The 15982-nt window shown below is 33.4% G+C and overlaps 2 protein-coding genes across 2 annotated transcripts in view; one reads left to right on the top strand and one right to left on the bottom strand.

Moving 5' to 3' along the window:
- The first annotated feature begins 2589 nt into the window (after window positions 1-2589).
- LOC130214384 (pre-mRNA-splicing factor RBM22) lies at window positions 2590-14544 on the top strand. The gene is made up of 11 exons (XM_056446048.1): window positions 2590-2682; window positions 4689-4742; window positions 4838-4867; window positions 5729-5861; window positions 6352-6452; window positions 7914-8086; window positions 8962-9162; window positions 12238-12402; window positions 12491-12576; window positions 13599-13730; window positions 13832-14544. Exons 1-11 carry the CDS (start codon window positions 2629-2631, stop codon window positions 13978-13980), a joined length of 1278 nt encoding a protein of 425 aa, XP_056302023.1. The 5' UTR covers window positions 2590-2628; the 3' UTR covers window positions 13981-14544.
- The window catches only part of LOC130214383 (myozenin-2), a 16376-nt gene continuing 14736 nt past the window's right edge, over window positions 14343-15982 (bottom strand). Inside the window, exons 5-6 of the mRNA XM_056446047.1 lie at window positions 15737-15920; window positions 14343-14879 (exon numbers count right to left, since the gene is read on the bottom strand). Of these exons, the coding sequence (XP_056302022.1) occupies window positions 14696-14879; window positions 15737-15920 (368 nt within the window). The 3' untranslated portion in view covers window positions 14343-14695. The remainder of the gene's footprint in view (window positions 14880-15736; window positions 15921-15982) is intronic.

Raw genomic sequence — 15982 nt, 5'->3', positions numbered from 1 at the left:
ACACATACACTACGGCCAATTTAGCTTATTCAGTTCACTTTTCAGGAGGAAACCATGGAAGAAACTCACACAAACACAGGGAGAACATGCAAACTCCATACAGAAAGGCCAACTGACCCAGCCGGTGCTCGAACCAGTGATCTTCTTGCTGTGGCGATCATGCAACCCACTGTGCCACCGTGACACCCCCTATTTCATCATACTAAATACATTAAAGGTTCTGTTATAAAGCTGCTCTGTGCAGTCTGATAAAACACAACATATTGAAGTGTCTTTGCTTAATTCTCTGGATTTGAACATTCTTCAAACATTTGGGATAATGTAAGTATAAGTCAGAACATATATAACACTGTTGCAAGTGGTTTTTGGATATTGTAACTGTATTATTGTATAAAATAAAGGAATGTGTGAAAAAAACTAATATAAATGAATATCTAAATTATAAGAGATCTTAAAACCACCCTTTTCTGTTCTAAATTGAATAAACCTTATAGTTCCAAAGCATAATGCTTTTATAACCAGTTAGTATGTACTTTGATAACCAAATAACCATCATACACATATTTGAGAAAGTCCACTTTTAGGTTTTCCACTTCTCGGTTTCATTTAAGGAGCTGAGAGAAATGTGTGCTGTGTTTAGCGGAAGATTGCTGCCATCTACGAAAAACAAAACAAAACATGTTTCAAACAAAGCCACTAGATGTCAGTAAACCACTCATTTGACATTTTCACATAGTCTTTTCACAAGCTTTTCATTTTTTAGATTTATTAGTCAAAACTGAACATGCCATTGTGTGTGCCTCTGTGTGTAAAACATTTATTGTGTGTTATTAGTTTAATATTTATAGAATCAAATTCATAAAGTAATACATTTTGATTATGCCTCTTGGTGGTTAAACTGAAGTAGCAACAGAACATTATTCAATAATAGGCCTATTAAATACTAAAATGAAATAGTATTTGACTAGGTAACTGATTTTACAGCATATTAATTTGTAATAATAGTGTACCTTCACTGTATGTACATGTTAATAATAAGGAACAATGTAAAAAGTTTGGGGAAACAATGTAAAGAGCCCACAAACGTAACATTATAAGCACATTTTTTTGTTAAATGATTTTAGTATAGTGGGTAAATAGTATTTTAATTTTATATACATATATGTGTGTGTGTATATATATATATATAGATATATATATATATATATATATATATATATATATATATATATATATATATATATATATATATATATAATTTTCTTTTCGGCTTAGTCCCTTTTAATCTGGGGTCGCCACAGCAGAATGAACCACCAACTTATCCAGCATATCTTTTACACAGCAGATGCCCTTCCAGCTGCAACCCATCACTGGGAAACATCGATACACACTCATTCACACACTTCGGACAATTAGCTTGGCCAATTCACCGATAGCACATGTCTTTGGACTTGTGGGGGCAACCAGAGCACCCAGAGGAAACCCACGCACACACAGGGAGAACATGCAAACTCCACACAGAAACGCCAGCTGACCCAGCCAAGGCTCAAACCAGAGACCTTTTTGCTGTGAGGCAAACGTGCTACCCACTGCGCCACCTTGCAGCCCTGATTTATTTAATGACTTTATAAAAATGAAATTGCTTTGAGGCTTGATTTAAACCCTTAGACTTATGAGTTTATTTCTTCTGTTAAACACAAAAGAAGATATTTAGAAAAATATTGTAAACCTATAACCATTGACTTCCATAGTTGTTTTCCCCCATACAGAAGAAAGTGGACACACATCCTTCTCTTTCTTCTTCTTCTTAATTTTTTTTTAATAAATAAATGAATAAATAAATAAATAAATAAATAAATAATAAATAAATAAATAAATAAATAAATAAATAAATAAATACATTTGTTTGTGTGTCCAATAGATGAAAGAAACTCATATATGGTTGGAAACGCTCGAAGGAGAATAGGCTGTTCTGAGTAAATTTCCATTTTGATCTTTTTTGTCTTTTTTTATTTTGGAAAATGTTATTGTATTATTGTACATTGTATTATTGTATATATTTGATAGCTATTAATAGTATAGTACAATCAACAAATAAACAGAAACAAAATAGGCCTAAAATCCCTTTGCCCAGTTGTTTTGCCGGTTATTTTTTTATTTATTTATTTTGTTAGGGGATTTCACCTTTATTTTTGATGGGACACTGGAGATTTACAGGCAGGAAGGTATGGGGAGCAGAGCGATGGGAAGGACCGGCAAAGGACCTCGGGCCGGGAATCAAACTCAGGTCACCGTGAGCACCTCAGTGCCATGTGTCGACGCAATAACCATTAGGCTAGTGGCGCCGACTTGCTGTTATTTGTTATATATTTCAAAACCGTTTAATGATTGGTAATAAACTTTACAAGCATCGTACAGGCATTGACCAAATATCAAAGTACGTGAGGGATTTTTACGGGAAAATTTGTCAGAGGATAATAATTTGTCAGAAGAAATAATATTAAATCAACAACCCAGGTCTTTCCCTGGCAGCCACCGTTGCAGTAGGGGACGCTGTGGCGTTTCCTCCGCTTCACAGACGCAAAGCATTGTAGGTACAGGTTCCGTTCGCGCTAGCCTCCTGTTGCAATGGCGACGTCTTTGGGATCCAACACTTACAATAGGCAAAACTGGGAAGATTCGGTGAGTAGGAACATATTAAGTGTTTATATGGTTTAAGCAGTGTTACTTATCGCTTCTGTTGTTTGACGGATCTTAGTAAACCGGAGCCTTTCCTATTAGAATCATATCCCCCAGTGTCTTAGCTCATGGCTAACAAAACCCATTCATCATTTAAATTAATCTAATCTATAATTACAAATATAGATAATTACTAGCTTTATCTCCACAGAATTTAATAAGTGAATCTTAAATTAAGCTAACACCACTCCAGTTACTGTAATTTAAAGGCGTCTTGTTATACAACATTACAGACACAAACGTTCGATCAGTTGAATGCTAAAATCTCAATGGGAGAAGAAAAATGTGTATGATATTTGGAGAACATTTCTTTCATATCCTGTTAACGTAGTTCTAAATGTACAGAAGTGCACTTTAAAGTTATGAATCACATTTATCCTGCAAAATAATTTAAGGTAAAAACTCAATATTGGTGACTCGAATGTATGCCAGTTTTGTAATTTAGATATTGAAGCAGTTGTTTTTCCAATGTAATTTAGTACTTTTGTGATGAAGTATTAGTTTGGATACAACAGAAATTATCTGTAAGACTTAAATTCTCATGGGAAAATTATTAAGTTTGGCATAATACGTTACTTAAGGATAAAAAGATATCTAATAAATAATTTGTTTTTATAAAATTTTGTAGTCATAGATGTAAAATGTTCAAAATTCCCCCAAGACTATTGGTGTTTAAAGAAGATTTTGTTATATATTTGAAGACATTAAGTGAGATGAAAATTTTGGTTCCATATTTGAGAAACTTCAACTTCCCTGCTACTTAATTTTCTTTATAATTCCTTTTATTTCTTAATCTTTGTTATTTTGTTTATGCATGTTGTATTGTTATTATTGAGAATGGAAAGATTGTGAATGTAAATTCATTGTTATCTCAGTCATTTGTGTAATTTTAAAAAGTATTAATGCTTTTCTGTTATTGTTAAAGCATTGTTAATAAAAAAAAAAGTTTAATGCTTAAACAGCGTTTTTTACAATATTTTATAACAAAGGTAATATTTCAGCAGAGTATGTGTAATCATCTTTAAGTTAAAATTAATATTGACACATACTCATGACGTGGCGTTAAGTCTTCTGTTAGATTCAGTTTGTTTTGAATTATGGATTCGTGTGTATGTGTGTTACTTTACTCATGTTTTTGAACTGTACTAGGGCTGCTACTAGATATTGGAAAAATCTGACATTTTTTGTTTTACTGTTATGAATATTGCGATATAAATAACATTTCACCAGATTTTTTGAATAGCTCTATTTGGAAAGATTTCTTTCATTTAGATTGACTCGAATCTGCATAAGTTAATATAAATTGCAAGCAAAAAAATAAAATAAAAAACAGTCCTTTATGGTTTTTCAGGGAGTCTAACAGTTTTTATTAACAGAAGTTAAACAATCAAATGTAAAATATCATTGTTATTGTTATTATAATAAAAAAAAAAAAATCAAATTCAATGGTGGGTTTGTCTTTTTAATCTTTACTTAATAGGGGTGTGCCGAGACGCTTACTCCACGAGACACAGGATTGGGTTCACAAGAACGAGAGATTTTACACTAGTTTTAAGAAATATTCTTTTATTCAACTGAAGAAGAAAAAATAAATTGCAAAACTATTTAGGTGCTTGTATTGAATGGTATTTTACTTCCATTTTAATGAATTCTATGAAGTTAAGGGCTTGCAAACACTGCTAAATATTTTGATAATAGCCTGTGTGAATGGAAAATAGTTTTTAAAAATAGTTTTAAATATTAGCAAAATATTTGCTAATATATAAATAGAAGATAGATTTTTATTCAACTTAAAAAAAAAAAAAAACACAAAATGCAAAACAATTTATGATGTGACTATTGCAGATACACACATTGCAATATCGATGTTCAAACTATATATTGTTCATCCCTAAACTGTACTATTAAACCTGAAGGTAATTATAATGACCTTTACTTGTTTTGTGCAGGATTTTCCCATCCTCTGTCAAACATGCTTGGGAGAAAACCCTTACATCCGCATGGTAAGTTCAGTTGATGCACATAAGTTTCACTTGTTAATTTTGTCATAAATTAAAGATGAAGTTACTCAAATGTGTGTTTTTTTGTGTCTCAACAGACGAAAGAGAAATTTGGCAAGGAGTGCAAGGTATTGCTGCATTTTAAAAATAATAAAAAAGCAAAGTGTTGTGCTGACAGGGTTCAAATATATTAATATTTCTATTTCTAATATTATTATTTCCAACTGTCGGAAGCTGATCCAAAGACATATTGATGTTGATTTTACATACACAGAGAGCATATTTAATTCAAAAAGTGTCTACTTTAATGTTTTAAATGACTTTTGTTAAAATAAAATGAGATAATATTACATTACTATTCAGCATAACTTATATTTGTATTTCAAAACAAGTAGAAATCGCATACTTATTTTGAATTTTTATCATGTACAATTCAAATTAAGTGACTGGTATAATTTTATTGTATTTTTAAAGGATAAAAAAACAACAAAATATTTCAATAACACATCATAATCTAAAGGATATAAATGGCAAGATATAAATATTCATTTAAGATATAAATAATATTTTGGGGCTGAACTGTGAATTTTAAATCAAGTTTTTAATATGCCATGAAATGATAGTTATTGTAAATAGGCCTGACAAGATTATTATTATTTGCAATATAAACTAAAGCGTCACTTAAACAGATAAGTTATTGTTAATAATGCTAAAAATATATTGTATTTTTTGCTCAGAAAATATTAAACAGGATGCATTTTAATATACAGAGAAGGAAAAGATTTTCTTGCTGTACACCCTTTTTAATCGTTGATCTTCATAGAATTGATCATAATCTTATTATTTGCACAAATTCTTGTTCAGTAGATAACTGCAAAATCATGAAAGTTAAAGTGTAAACTGTTCAGAAAAGTAACACTGCATATTTGTTGCTTTACATTTAGCAAATGCAGCATGTTATTTCATTCTCAATACTTTATTTCCTGCAGATCTGTGCACGTCCCTTCACAGTTTTCCGCTGGTGTCCTGGAGTCAGGATGCGCTTTAAGAAGACAGAAGTGTGTCAGACCTGCAGTAAGATGAAGAATGTCTGTCAGACCTGCCTCCTGGATCTGGAATATGGTAATGTATTATGTTTTACAATTTCAGCCTTTAAAGGCATAGTTCACTCAAAAATGTAAAGTCTGTCATTTACTCATCTTTCACTTGTTTTTAACCTGTTTCTTCACTCAAACATTTTTTTTGCCTCTCTAACTACTTATTTAAAATGAGCTGAATCAACCCAATTCTGGAGTTTTTTAAGGACATTTTAATTGCTTCATATTCAATCCACTTAATTTTGTAATAACAATTAAGGTAACTTAATTTATGTTGGGACAACATGAAGGAATTGTGTAGAACCCAGCATTTTTTACAGTGTTCTGTTGAACAAAAAGGAAGGTAACAGCCATTGATTTCCATAGTATTTTTTGTTCCTGCTCTGACAATTTTTTCTGCGTGAAGGCTTATTCACACCAAGGACTGTGACTATAGAAAGTTTGAATGAACAGTCCATGAATCCAAACTGCTGTAATTTTCCTCAATATATATAAATGTATATTTTTTTGTACAGGTTTGCCTATTCAGGTCCGTGATACTGGGCTCTCCGTTAAGGATGAAGTACCGCGATCAGATGTGAATAAGGAGTATTACACTCAGAATATGGAAAGAGAGGTAATGTGTTTGTATATTACATATTTATTACTGTATATTGTGACAGGGGTTGGAGAAAAAACAAGTTCAACTGATGCATGGCAATTCTTTCCCTGGTGATTCTGAATTGATTCTCAAAAGTTTAAAATTGATTCTGTATTCAAATTTAATTACAACGCTGACAAAAACTGTGATGGACACATTAGCATTATGTATGGAATAAGAAGAATTGTATGTCACTCAGGACTTGTTTTTTTGCAGATTCGGACTGTGTAAGGGTTGGAAATGATTGAAGCATTGTGTGCTACTATGTTTTAAATGTAGTTTTCTTAAACTCTAAACTGAAAGCAATTCTAATATCATTTCCAAATATAATTTTATTTAAACATTTTTGCTTTGAAGACATTTATTTGTTGAAAGGTTGTATGTTGTTTTGTAGTAAGAGCTTTTTTTTGTAATCTGGCTCTGGATCTACATTTAGAGCATGTTCATCCTGAATGTAACTAACTTTTAATAAAATAAATATTTTTTTAAGATGGCAGCACAATCATAAACAAATCAATCATATACAAAACAATCATATACAAAAGCATAGAACCTCCAATTTTGGTTAAAATGTAAAGTTAGAAAAATGTATCTGCACAGCTGAAGAAATTGGAAAAAATTATTGGTCAAGAATGGTTTTGAAATCTAATCTCGAATATTGTAATCGAATTAGATCCCAAGTCTCTATAAAGATTTCCAACCTAATTGTAACATACACATATTAGCCGATACCAATCTGATACTTTTTTGTTTTTTTGATTAATAATTTTTAGACCTCTGTGAAACCGATCAATCTTATGAGTTAAATACAACCCACTAACTTCACACCATTAATTATTGAGTTAAACATCAAACTATTAAATAAATAAATAAATAAATTATATATATATATATATATATATATATATATATATATATATATATATATATATATATATATATATATATATATATATACATACATATACATACAGTGATAATTGTATTTCCAAAAATCATGGGTGAGTAGTTTTGTATAATCTTAACTGTTATTGAAATAAAAAATGAATGTACTTTAAGTGTAATTAAAATTTTAGTAAAATTATGTGACTATAAAATAATTATTGTACAAATTAAGAGACGTTTATTGAACTGTGCAAAACTACCTTAATCTGGAATGCTTCAGTACAGAGTGGCATAAATCATCCCAAGTGTAGTGATTCAGCAATTAAATGTTTGCTGACAACTTAATTATTCATCACATTGGGATTTTAAAAGACTTGAAAGAATCCACAAGAAAGTTTTATTGGATGAATCAATTTTAGATCAATTTTATCTGCAATCTTTTTTTTTTTCCTCCATCGTTTGGATCCCAGGAAAATACCGAATGCCACCTTGATTCCAGATTGATCAAGTGCAATGCAGATACTCAACTGTATACATTTTTTTTTGTTCTAGATTGCCAACTCTGATGGCACGAGACCTGTGGGTTTGCTTGGAAAGGCTCCGAGCAGCAGTGATATGCTTCTGAAACTGGCGCGCACTACACCGTACTACAAGAGGAACAGACCACACATCTGCTCCTTCTGGGTTAAAGGAGAGTGTAAAAGAGGAGAAGAGTGTCCATATAGGTGAGAACCGCTTAACCTTTATTGTTTAATGGCAGCTTCAGACCACACAAACAGGTGTGCAGTTGGGAGACTCTGAATTATCACAGGTGTGATGTCTGTCTATCTACCCATCAACCTGTCTGTCTGTCTCTTCTCTCTGTCTGTCTGTCTGCCTGCCTGCCTATCTGTATATCTATCTATCTATCTGTCTGTCTGTGTATCTATCCGTCTATCTATTTGTCTGATTGTCCATCCATCTATCCATTTGTGTCTGTCTGTCTGTCTGTCTGTCAAACAAAAAGGTTACATTAGTCTGACAGTTATGTAAGGCAGGTATGAAATATGGTGTCATTGTTTTTTAAACATTTTGTTTTGATGCATACAATATTTACCTTTACTTAAGTATTTCTTTTTAAATGAAGCTAAAATGCCAAATTTACATAATTAAATGAGTTCTAATGTCTGTGTTGACATTTATATGGATTTTATTAAGCATTGATTCAAGTTAATAAATTACTTTTCAGAAAAGGTCATTAGAAAACTAATTTGAATACTATGTTAATTATATAATTAGTAATTATTTGCTTTATTGAAGCATCTAAACCCAACTCTGATTTTTATGTCTAAACAATTTTGCGAGTGTTGGATACTTTATATTTGGGAATAAATGATGACACAGCATTTCCATTTTTGCTGCATCAAAAAACACTTCATCTTGGTATGATTTTGTTTATGCTTTCAGATGTATTAGATCGCTTGCTGGATAAACCTCATACATTATTATTATTATTATTATTATTATTATTATTTTTTTTTATGAAAGATGTGAATATATGCATGAGCATTTGTGAATTTTGATTATGTTTGGGTTGAAATGCATTGCTTGAATGTGACAGGCATGAAAAGCCCACTGATCCGGATGACCCACTGGCCGATCAGAACATTAAGGACAGATACTATGGAATTAATGATCCTGTGGCTAATAAACTGCTGATGCGAGCCTCCACCATGCCCAGACTGGACGTACCGGAGGACAAGTCCATCACCACACTCTATATTGGAGGCCTGGGAGAAAACGTCACAGACTCGGAGCTCCGGTAAGATTGTTTTAGGGCTCATAAAGCTGTATTTTAGAGACAACTTTTTGTTTTAATCATCTTGAAAAAAGTTTTTAGGCTCTACCTGGGCATAATTTTATATCTTTTAATGATTTTTTTGCTTTTTTATTTGTTCACTTCAAATGATTTGAGTCCAATTATATGTATTTATTAATGGTGTAACGGATCACAAATCTCACGTTTCAGATCGCACTACGGTTTTTCAGTCACAGATCGAACCATCTTTTGGATCCGCAAACAAGGGAGACAAATGTCACTTGCTTTTCATTTATACAAAAATATTACTGCAAAAATCCATTGGTTTAAAAAAAAAAAAAAGAACTTGGAACCTTTAATTTTAATAAAAATAAAAAGCAAGAAAAAAAAAAAATATTACATGCAAAAAATGATCTTTGCTATTGTTGCTGATAATGCTAAATATAGAAATCTAACATCTTGTACAGCATATATTTTCAATTTCAATTAATGATTCAACAATTCACGCATAAAACTTGTTTCATTATAGGTGGATAATTTTTGAAAACATATTCGGTGACATCATTTTAATGTTTGTTTGTTGCTACCCACTGATTATACAATGTAATTGCTAAAACATTCACCAGCATCAAGTTCCATTAAACGGTGATTTAATCTTTCATAAACATCAGTGTTTATATCTGAACTATAAACTGTTCTCCCAGTGCCACTTGATTGTTTGTACCTAAATGAAAAAGTGTAAAAACTGAATCTCTTGATCAAATGCAGATTTGAATGTAGCGCTTTGAGGGATTAATAAACGTATGCAAATCATTATCATTTATCATTCATGTTACACGGGTTTGAATTGAGATCATAATCTTTTAATGTTTAATTTAGCTGTTTTATACTGAATACATTAAAGCATGCTAAACAAACAGTGACATAAAACACTTTTAATTAATAACCTAAAAAAGCATTTAAAGAGGTCCCACCACAACTTTTTTCGTTATTATATTTTACTGGGAAGCCAAAATTCTTTCATAGACAGGATTTGAATGACGTGAGAGGCGATTTCTCTACAATTGTTATAAATGCTGGATTAATCTACAAGTTCAAAAAAAGTTATTATTCTGTGATTCACGTGCATTCCGAACTGTGGGTTGTGATCCGTACAGGTCACGGTGAACAGAGATCCGTTACACCCCTAGTATTTATGTATGTATTATATTATCTTTGCATCAAATTACTTTAAAAAACAAATTAGCGCTTATGCGAGGCATTTCTGAAGCAGCGTCTATGGGGGAAAGTGCATTTCAGTCTCACACTTTTTTAATCCTTTTTCTGAATGTCTTGATAACACCATGGATAGTTTTTTATTATTATTTAGCAAATAGGATTGTAAAAAAATTATGATTTGTACTCTCCGTTTTAGTGCGCTCTGCTTACCCAACTATGATGACTTCAGCTACCGAGAAACCCATAAATGTGAAAAAGGTTAATAATCAGGACATTGTTAGGCAAAAAATCTCTTTACTATGCTGGAATGAGAGTATATTGTTCCTAACCATGTTGGCCTAGAAAATAACAACTTTTCAATTTCCCTCAGACTTCGTACACAATGTTACTACAAAAGAGACAAGCTTTAAATAGGAAAAATGACTGAAATATTCGGATCGTTTGAGCATGATGCTAACAGTCTAATCCGATTTAATGATCTATGCTAAGCTAAGCTAAGCTAAAAGTGCACCTGCCTGACCTGTAGATTGGCTTAATGGATTCAAATATGGTAAAACTCAACTGTTTAACTTTTGGGTACTTGTAACATGAGCTTATTTCCAAAAAAAAAGTGGAATGTTCTTTAAATTTCGAAGCAATTTAAATCAATATGGAAGTGAATATTAATCAGAATCTATAAAATATTTTACAAAATAATATTTATCAGGGCTCGAAATTAACCTTTTTTTCCGGGTAGGACCAGTGCTCCTAACTTCAAAAATGTAGGCGCACCAGACAAAATTTAGTCGCACCCACCAATAATTATGAGCACCGTTACTGCACATTTTTTATTAACAAATTTATTGCATTTGAAATTAACACTAATGACAAACAAACAAAAATCTGCATGCGCTCACCGGCCCTGCACACACTGCTTGATGTGAATGAGATGAACTGCGATAACTATGCTGTTCTCACAGGTGGTGTCTGATCTTGTACAAACGCTATTGACATATAACTTATTATCTGCATACTAATAGCATTAACAGCCTTTTTATGAGCTGCAATATTAGTTTAGTCTCAGTGAATGCATGCTCTTTTGCGATGGTGAACGTGGTGCCAGTCGCACGACTGACAGCATCGTGACAATGAAATGAAGGATTAAATAAAACATCTCATGCTTAAAATGTGTAGATGTGACAAACACTGTTACCTGAAAACTCCATCCTGACGGCTTTACGGTGAATGCTTTAGTCATTTTCATAGCGGACTTTAACCACTGAAAGTCTTTTATCTACTCTTTGAAAAGTGTAAATGCTGGATTAACATTCAGCACATGATCGCTAATCAGATGTGCCATTATTTGTAACTTCAGGTGGTTTCTAAAACAAAGTCTGTCCATGTTGTTTTCATTCTCTCGTATCCAGACCTTTACATTTTTGCGGCTGTAGCCCCCTCTCATCTGAACTGAGTGATTGACAGCTGTTATTAACCAATCCATTCGCATTCTGTTCTAGAGCAGAGGGCCAATAATAAGAGCTTGCAGGTAGGGCAAGCATTGTGGGCTTTGTTTACTGCAGCAAGTTGACATGACAACTGTTTTAAACCATTCCTGAGCGCTGCATTTGGCGTTTTTTAGGTGCAAAGATGCTTAATGCATGAATGTCTCCTAAATCTGCGCATGCGGTGAACATTTTGCTGTGAAAACTGGTCACACGGCAACAATTTTATGCACTCGCACAGATGCTCCCAAATATATTTTTAGGTCGCACAGATAAAATTTCGGGCGCATATGCAACCAAAACTGTCGCAGTTTCGAGCCCTGTTTATGTAATAATTTCTTGATTTAAGATTCTTTTTTTTTTTTTTTGCCTCACAAAGGAATCACTTCTACCAGTTTGGAGAGATTCGGACCATCACCATCGTCCAGAGACAGCAATGTGCTTTTATTCAGTTCGCCACTCGACAGGCTGCAGAAACGGCTGCGGAGAAGTCCTTCAATAAACTCATCATCAATGGACGCCGTCTTAATGTTAAATGGGGCAGGTCAGTGAATGATCACACTGTAAACCCTGATGTTCAGGCAGTCTCAGGTTTGTGATGTCAGAGCTGAATGTTGCTGTATGTTGTTCAGGTCACAGGCAGCGCGAGGTAAAGGAGAGAAGGACGGGGTGACTGAGAGTGGCATCAGACTGGAGCCGGTGCCAGGGCTTCCTGGTGGTATGTGCTGTCTCTCACTAATGGCCATTTTATTGTTCACTATTATGGACTTAGGTCAACAGTTTAGAGTGAAAAATATACATATGCTCTTTCTATTGGTTTTTGGAGCTTGGTCTGTCATGTTAGTAAATTAAATTTTAGTTTATTTGTTTACAGGGTCAATGCAAATTAATAAACATTACTGTAAAATGTGCCAGAATTAGCCAAGAGCGGCTAATTTCATTTGTAGACCCTTACAGAATGTTAAAAAGTTCCACATAAATTAAATTAAATAAAAAATGTTACCTAAAGTCGCACCTAAAATAAATTATCAATGTAATTTATGTACCAAAAATTAAGATGGAAATGTACTGCTAATAAATTGTGAATTGTATGAATTGCTTTCGACTTTTTAAAAATTTTTAATTAACTAATTTTTAAAAATATATTTTACTTGTTTGAAAGTCGTAAATTAATCTCACAGGGATAATTTCAAAATAAATTGATTAAATATACTGCATATAAATGCATTTTCGATCCATTATTATTAATATCATTATTAATAATATTTTTATTTGCTGTGTATTTCATACAAAATATTTTACATATTATAATTATTAATTATTTTTATTGTTTTGATTTATGGTAAAAATAACGACTAGTTTATTATCATCTAAAGTTGATCTAATTAAAATGCATTTTAATATAATAAATTCTGATAAAATGTATTATTATTTTTTTATTATTATTAATAATAATAATGATAATAAATAAAAATTTAATCTTTTATTTTAATCTATTTGAAAAAAATGTCAAAATATTTATTTTTGAAACTTACTTGTCACACTAATAAATACAAATTTACAATTTTGTGTTACATTTTTATTTATTTGTTTGTGTATTTTTGGATTTGTGGATTTTCATTTTCTGGAGCTTGAAAATTAAAGGAATTTTTTAAATTGTCACAATTGCTTCAAAAAAAAAAAATTCCAAATTGTGTCAGGGCTAAAATAATAAAGATTTTTTCCCCATGTTTTCAACAGCTCTGCCTCCACCACCTGTCTCTGATGAAGATGCGTCCACCAATTACTTCAATCTGGCTCCCACACCCTCCCCTGCTGTCATGAACCTGGGTCTTCCTCCTCCACCCGGGGTGACCATGCCTCCTCCACCTGGTGCGTTTCACCTCACTCACTTCATTTCTTTTTCTTTGACCTGTAATAAATAAACGGTGAACCACTTTATTTACCACAATAACGTCACCTGTTCCTTCCAGGATTTGGTCCTCCTATGTTCCACACCATGGACCCCATGGCCCCACCAGTGCCCCCTCCAATGGCCCTGAGACCTCCCGGACAGGTACACTACCCATCGCAGGATCCTCAGAGGATGGGTGCCCACGCCAGTCGCCATGGAGGCCCCTAGATAGTCATCCAGCTACCTCACTGTTTAGTGCCCTTACTGCTGGACAACTGACCCAGAGTGATGTCACTGCTGCCCTCATTTCTCGAAACATTTATCGTAGTCATGAAAGAGCAAGTGTTTAAGATGGAAATGCATAACGAAAAAGAAAACCCTTGAAAAATACCAGTGGCTGTCTTAGTATTCAAACCATGAGGAAAAAAACCTTAACATTTTTGATTTATACCCCTTGATGTTTTCTGTCATCTTTTTGTCCATTTTTATTTTTTTGTGTGCATTAATATGAAATGCATAACATGCAGTGGTTGCAGTGACCAACAGTCACCAATTGGGGGCACTATTGACTATTTCAATCACCTGAAGTCTTTATTTGGGTTTTTGAAACTTTTATTGTCCTACACCTCTAGAATATTCAACCACAGTTCACACTTGTGTCGCTCTCTTCCCCTGATAATATACAGTACAAAGTGTATCGTCCTCAATTATTTTACACATTTTCTTTTCTTTTTTTTTTTAAGTACAGCTGTCCTGCTTGTGGTTACATTAAAGAAGCTTCACATTTTCAAATGTTGTGTAAATGTTTATGTAAACCTTGTTATAGCACGACAATATATGTAAACCTTAATTTGGTATTTGTTTGCTCAAAATGGCTCAGCTAACAGTCTTCACTTCAAAGCTCATTATCTTTAGTTCAGTGAAAAGGTTTAGTAATTCGGCTTTACAGATCTGGAGACTCTACGGTGTACTGGGTCCCCCAGCACTGTGGTGTACGGTTGAAATTGGGCCGATGGCACATCCTGTCCCAGGTCAGACATGGCTCTGTGTGAGCTTGCAGCATCTCAAAGCCAGGAAGAGGCAGAGTCCTCGCGGTGCCTGCTGTCCCACCAAACGGTATGGGAGCTCTGCGGAGAATGAAAATTACTCTTTAAATCTCTTTCAATTGCTAAAAAGCAAAATCTGATTTTCCCTATGGAGTTCTGTCATTTTCATCCACACACTAATGTGGGAGCCAGGACCAGTGCTGGGTTTTGTAATCCAAGCCGTAGGTTCTGTTTTAAGGCTTGACCTTAACACCAACAATTTATGGCAGGCAGCCTGTTCACGCTAGACATGCTAAGATGTATTTGGGTTTAATTGGTCTAATGTTAATGTCTCATGTCGTATCTTAATTCACATCTTTTTGAAGGACAATTGCTATGTGTGAATATTGTGTACTGTTCGTTTAATTGAGCGCTTTAATGTAGCTCTATAGCAAAAATTTGACAAGTGTGGAAATTTGAGAATTTGTCTTCTGCATTTAACCCACAGGTTAGTGCACTAGTTGTGACATCGGGAAACAATTGGGGGTTCGTGCCTTGCATTAGGGCTCCTCAGTCATAGGTATAAAGGATGGAGAGGAGCTATATTCATTCCTTCTTAAAAATAAAAAAAATATGACTGTTTATACTTGGAGTCAGACCCACAACCTTAACGTAAATACAGAATCTGTAGTGCTTGATGGATAGTCCACCAAAAATATAAATTTTCAGAATTTAGTGACCCCTTATGCCAATCCAGCGGGTTTTAATGGTTCTGTTGAGAATCTTCTGTTGAAGAATTTCGGAAGCCTGTAACCAATGATATCCATAGTTGGAGTAACAAATACACTGGAAGTCAAGGAGTTGTTCAACAGAACCAATAACGTATGAATGTTTGGAACAAGTCATGGGTAAATGATAAAAGCTTTCATTTTTATGTGAACTATCTCTTTATTGGGTACCTGTTGAAACATTTGTAGTCGGCTGGGGTGAGTTTGTAAGGTGGCTCAGGCAGTTGAGCATTGAGAGCAGCCAGAAGTGTTTCACGGTCAATGGGCTTTTTCTCCCATGGCGATTGGTAAGACTTGGGAATCACTGTGACGTTGAACTTTTCTGGAGGAACCTCTTTCAGAGGCCCCCCATAACCTGCAAGAGAGAACTGAGTGATTATCAAGGTTTTTCATGTGATGTTTAGTACAAAAGCACCC

Source organism: Danio aesculapii, chromosome 21 (genome assembly GCF_903798145.1).
Source record: "Danio aesculapii chromosome 21, fDanAes4.1, whole genome shotgun sequence".
Lineage (NCBI taxonomy): Eukaryota > Metazoa > Chordata > Actinopteri > Cypriniformes > Danionidae > Danio > Danio aesculapii.
This window is presented reverse-complemented; position numbering and strand designations above follow the sequence as displayed.